Genomic DNA, 5,962 nt, shown 5'->3' with positions numbered 1-5,962 from the left:
ATTGTTGCGGTGAAGCTGATAAGGGCACTAATTGATTCAACGTTGGCACGTGCACCTTGCTCTCTCGCTTCCTCTCTCTCTCTCTCTCTCTCTCTCTCTCATAGATGATGTGCAGTGTTTGGCAAATGAAACATAACAACATACAAGGTCATGAAATACCCTACTCTACTCATAGGATAAGTTTCTCGCAACATATCATGGGTGCAATGTGGAAGTTGACTATGAGGTGCATGCTCACGGTTATATTGAGATCAAAGCTGCCTACAAGATAGCAATGCACACCACCAAATGACATGGAAAGATAGCACCAAGGCCGGTTACAAAGTATGGGCTATCATAGTATTATAGGATTCTATCAGATTGATACTATGCATGCAATGAAAGAATAGTGATAGGTGGGAACTTGGGGCTTGGCGAGTATATCAATCATTGTTGTTGCACCTCATAGGAAGTTCATGATAGGAACCGAACCCAATAGTACTACAAGGGTTGTGCATAATTTGAGGGACTAATTGTCAGCCTTAAACTACGCCATGCAAGGCTATCACAAGAGCACTCACAAGTTGATGGCATTTTGGTTGGATGTAGTCTTGTTAGCCCATTGGGAAGTAGTGAGTGGGAGGTTGGAGTAATTTGATGCTTACATTTAGATTCTCTCCATTTTTTGAATGTGGAAGTGGTAAATTTAAAGATGAAAACTACCACTATAGTGTAGGAATTGCAGGCCATATAGATGTGTGATCCAATATACTAAGGCCATATGCATGTGTGATCCAATATACTAAGGCGTGGATCTGAAAGAAACTGAGAGAGTTTTAATGCGAAGCAGAGGGAGACGGGGAATCGATAGAACATAACATGACACTAGTACATAACTTAGGCCCGTGTCACATTGGGACACCCGGCAACTTGCAATTTGTGAGTGTGGACACACAAGAGGTGTCACACTAGGTCACCCAACAAATTTGCATGCATCTCAGCAGGGAATTGGCACTGGCCAAGTGGAAAGCTCCCCGGCTATCACGCTGACCTGTAGAGTCCGAAACCTGTCTCGCGAGCACTCCCGCCATCACTTTTGCAGATGGCCTCCCAGTTTGCGAAGTTGGCCGGGGGTTGAGGCCGCCCCTCTGACACTCACGCAAGGCCATGTTTCACTTTTTGGAAAGCGAATCGTTGCTTGCCACCTAAGCATGGCCAACGTTTGCCCGTCCTAGTGTGACACCAGCCTTAAAAGAGGGATCCTGTATAGAGTGCTTTTGTTGCCAAGGGCAACAAGTTATGTAATAGCAACGCCCAACTAGCGAGAAGGGGCTGGCGGGAGGCGCGATGCAGGTGTTCGTGAAGTCTGTTGCAGGCAAAACCCTGAGTATATATCTACCCGAGGGAAACTCTTCAAGTGTGCAAACCCTCAAGTATGCGGTGGAAGAGAGAGAAGGGATTCCCGTCAGCGCACAGAAGCTCTTTGTTGGCACCAAATGTCTTAGTGAAGATTCCCACACACTCGCAGGCTATGGAATCCTCCCTGAGATGAATATTTCTCTTCTTCTTCCTGTCGTCGGAGGCATGCAAGCTCCTGTACTTCCACGCTCAAAGCTCGATTTCCTCAACACAAAACCTCCCCCAAATTATGTTGCTGGTCTTGGGAGAGGTGCAACGGGTTTCACTACTCGATCTGATATTGGGCCTGCCCGTGCTGCCCCTGATCTGCCGGATAGATCGGCCACTACTATTGGGGGTGCCGCTGCGTCTTCAGGTGGCGCTGGCCGTGGGCGTGGTAAGGATTCTGCAGGTGATGAAGAAGATGAGGAGGAGGCAGAGGATAAGGGTTATGATGAAAACCAGAAGTTTGATGAGTTTGAGGGGAATGATGTGGGTTTGTTTGCCACTGCTGAATATGATGAGGATGATAAGGAAGCAGATGAGATTTGGGAGGGTATTGACAGGAGGATGGACTCGAGAAGAAAGGACCGCAGAGAAGAGCGCTTGAAGAAAGAGATTGAGAAGTACAGAGCTTCAAACCCGAAAATTACAGAGCAGTTTGCAAATTTAAAGAGAAAGCTGTCCACCATGAGTGCAGAAGAATGGGATAGCATTCCAGAGATTGGAGACTATTCTCTTCGCAATAAGAAGAAGAGGTTTGAAAGCTATATACCTGTCCCTGACACTCTACTTGAGAAGGCTAAGCAAGAAAAGGAACATGTGTCAGCACTGGACCCGAAAAGCAGGGCAGCTGGTGGTGCTGAAACTCCTTGGGCCCAAACTCCTGTTACTGATCTGACAGCTGTTGGGCAAGGAAGAGAGACGGTGCTTTCTTTAAAACTCGACAAGCTTTCTGACTCAGTTAGTGGTCTTACAGTTGTTGACCCTAAAGGCTATCTCACAGATTTGAAGAGTATGAAGATCACAAGTGATGCTGAGATTTCAGATATAAAAAAGGCTAGACTTCTGTTGAAATCTGTGATTCAGACAAACCCGAAACATGCACCAGGATGGATTGCAGCAGCGAGGCTGGAGGAGGTTGCAGGAAAACATCAGGCTGCAAGAAATTTCATTGAGACAGGATGTGAAGAATGCCCCAAAAATGAAGACGTCTGGCTGGAGGCTTGCCGCTTAGCTTCAGCCGATCAAGCGAAGGCCGTTTTGGCCAGGGGAGTTAAAGCAATCCCTAATTCTGTCAAGCTTTGGATGCAGGCGGCTAAGCTTGAGGATGATGATGTCAAAAAAAGTAGGGTTTTAAGGAAAGCACTTGAGCACATTCCAGATTCTGTAAGGTTGTGGAAAGCCGTTGTTGAACTAGCGAATGAGGATGATGCAAGAGTGTTACTCGCTCGTGCCACTGAGTGCTGCCCCCTGCATGTGGAGCTTTGGCTAGCTCTTGCTCGACTGGAATCTTACGATCAAGCCAAGAAAGTTTTAAATAGGGCTCGAGAAATGCTTCCTACTGAGCCTGCTATTTGGATTACTGGAGCCAAGCTTGAGGAGGCAAATGGAAACATCGAAATGGTGTCCAAAGTTATAGAGAGGGCAATCAGATCTTTGCAGAGGGAGGGTGTTGACATAGACCGAGAAGCATGGATGAAAGAGGCAGAGGCAGCTGAAAGAGCTGGTTCTGTTGCTACATGCCAGGCTATTATAAGGACTACTATTGGAATAGGTGTGGAGGAAGAAGACCGCAAACGTACATGGGTTGCTGATGCAGATGAATGTAAAAAGAGGGGATCGATTGAGACTGCAAGAGCAATTTACGCGCATGCACTTTCAGTATTTAAAGGCAAAAAGAGTGTATGGCTAAAAGCTGCCCAGCTTGAGAAAAGTCATGGGACAAGGGAGTCATTGGATAGTTTGCTGCGAAGAGCAGTGACATATTGTCCTCAAGCAGAAGTGTTGTGGCTCATGGGAGCAAAAGAGAAGTGGCTGGCTGGGGAAGTTCAAGCAGCCAGAGGGATCTTACGGGAAGCCTTTGCGGCAGTGCCAAACTCTGAGGAGATCATTCTTGCAGCGTTTAAGCTGGAGTTTGAAAATAATGAACCAGAGAGGGCTAAAGCTCTGCTGGCGAAAGCAAGACAAAGTGGTGGAACAGAACGCGTGTGGATGAAGTCTGCCATCGTAGAGCGAGAGCTGGGCAATGTGGAGGAGGAGAAACAGCTCTTGGAAGAAGGTATCAGCAAGTTTCCTAACTTCTTCAAGTTGTGGTTGATGCTTGGACAGTTAGAGGATCGGCAGGGTAATGCAGAGGCTGCTCGAGAAGTTTATCAAAGAGCACTGAAAAGCTGTCCAAATAGTATCCCTTTGTGGCTATGTGCTGCACATCTTGAGGAGAGGGTTGGTGGGCTCATTAAGGCAAGGGCTGTGCTGACCAAGGCAAGGCTAAAGAATCCTCAAAATGCTGAATTATGGCTAGCGGCCATTCGTGCAGAGGCTAGAGGTGGAAATAAGAAGGAAGCAGAGCTCTTGATGGCAAAGGCTTTACAAGAATGTCCAAAGAGTGGACAACTATGGGCTGCAGCAATCGAGATGGCTCCAAGACCACAAAGAAAGACAAAAAGCGTAGATGCATTGACGAAATGTGATAACGACGCATATGTCATTGCCTCAGTCGCTAGGCTTTTCTGGCACGACAGGAAGGTTGATAAGGCGAGAACATGGCTAGAACGAGCAGTAACGCTTGCTCCTGATGTAGGAGATTTCTGGGCTCTTAGGTTTAAGTTTGAATTGCAGTATGGGACTGAAGATCTGCAGCAAGGTGTGTTGAAGAGATGTGTAGCTGCCGAGCCCAGGTATGGGGAGCGCTGGATCGCCGTTGCCAAGGCTGTGGAGAATGCCCATCTTCCTCTTGAGGCTATTCTGAAGAAGGTGGTAGTTGTGCTGGGGAAGGAAGAGAATGTGGCTGGGCATGCTTGAATAAGTATGGAGGCACTGACTCTCAGTTGATAAGGCTGTGACTTTGCTTGTTTCTTGCTGGGGAAGGAAGAGAATGTGGCTGGGCATGCTTGAATAAGTATGGAAACACTGACTGTCAGTTGATAAGGCTGTGACTTTGCTTGTTTCTTGTTGTGCTCTTATGGAGAAGCTAGTCTTTGAGGAAAGCACGACTTGCTGCCAGTCTTATGTGTCTGCCTTTATTAGTTGCCGGCTAGAATTCTCTTGTGTGCAACAGCAATGGGAATTTTGAATTTCCCCAGGTGGATAGGCACTTCGACTATTGATACGATTATTATTATTTTGATCAAGCTGCAATGTTTGCTTTTTGAGACCTGCTATGTATATTGTGCTCGAATGTTTATTGAGCCTGACCTTGTTTTAAGTGTTTGAAGGTTTATGCTACATGTAATTGAGGATAGTGGTCATCAATACACAATGGTTCTTGTATTAGAATTTTTTGCTGTTCATTGTGATTCACCGTCGACATCCGACACCTTCGACATTGCAGCGGTTTTCAATTGCCTGTGCGAATGCTTTCATCATGTATACTGATGGTTTCGTCATGTCAGGCTTTTTTTTTTGCTTCATTCAGATGTTGGTGGCTTCAATTGAGAACCGTTGCTTGGTATGCAGGGTGGTGATTTACAAGGCGTCTTGTAGACAACTGAAGGACTACTTGTTAATGTTGTTTTGCGGGGGAGAGTTTGCATCAGAGTTTAGATTGAGACATCAAATCATGCTAGCCAAGCCTATGATAGAGATTTTTTATATTTGTATATATGGAGGTATGATGGATCTTACTAGCTTGGCCAAGGGTCTTGCTGTCATAATTAGAGTGCTAGTAGATTTACTAATGGGGGAAGTCACCTGAAATACATGTACCTATCATGTCGGTTCAACTGAACGATATTTTTAATCCCAACTATGGTCACATTTTTATTTATAGAGGTTTATTAGCAAAGCTTCTGTCACATATGTTCCGACATTGGTAAAAGTCTTGGTGTTCTATTGAGTGAGGTTGGAGCTCCGTCCATGGTGAGCACACTCCCATTTTTTGGGTTAATACTTCACACACCTATTGTGAAAATTTCTCCTCAATTTATCTCGGTACCTATGATACATGGTGGGGCCTTTCTCAGAGCAAAGCTGCTTTGTTTATGGCAGAGAAAGACATTAGAAACCAGATGTAACACTTAGTGAAGGTCCAAAGCATAGACATGTATCCAAGGTAGACATGAGACTCCACATTTGGCATATATGCAATAAGAGATTAAAGGTAGGAGGGAAGCAAAGAAAAGGAGGAGGAGACGAGAAAGGTAGACAATGGAGGCTCCGATTTACATGGTTTATAGGCATGGGGATCTTATTAGCCATGGTACACTTCTAGATATTTTGTCTTCTTCTTAGCAATACCACTTGTAACAAAATTGAAACTTGCAATTGATTCATCTGGTAACTGACACCCAAATAATCAATTTAATGATGAGAAAGATATTCAAGATGAGCGAAAATTAACATTGACAAAACGTAGAGGGCCAGA

The 5,962-nt window shown here is 45.3% G+C and overlaps 1 protein-coding gene across 1 annotated transcript; it reads left to right on the top strand.

Moving 5' to 3' along the window:
* The first annotated feature begins 1,277 nt into the window (after positions 1-1,277).
* Positions 1,278-4,875, top strand: EMB2770 (pre-mRNA splicing factor-like protein). Its single transcript, XM_086506651.1, has one exon. It carries the CDS (start codon positions 1,327-1,329, stop codon positions 4,399-4,401), a length of 3,075 nt encoding a protein of 1,024 aa, XP_086362777.1. The 5' UTR covers positions 1,278-1,326; the 3' UTR covers positions 4,402-4,875.
* Positions 4,876-5,962: the final 1,087 nt, after the last annotated feature.

Source organism: Adiantum capillus-veneris, chromosome 30, assembly GCF_014529385.1.
Source record: "Adiantum capillus-veneris isolate H3 chromosome 30, ASM1452938v2, whole genome shotgun sequence".
Taxonomy (NCBI): domain Eukaryota; kingdom Viridiplantae; phylum Streptophyta; class Polypodiopsida; order Polypodiales; family Pteridaceae; genus Adiantum; species Adiantum capillus-veneris.
The sequence above is the reverse complement of the archived record's forward strand: the minus strand, read 5'-3'. Positions and strand labels throughout refer to the sequence as shown.

What these genes read in the sequence shown, in the direction of transcription:
- EMB2770 (XM_086506651.1), top strand. Translation starts at nt 1,327, where the DNA reads ATGCAGGTGTTCGTGAAGTCTGTTGCAGGCAAAACCCTGAGTATATAT.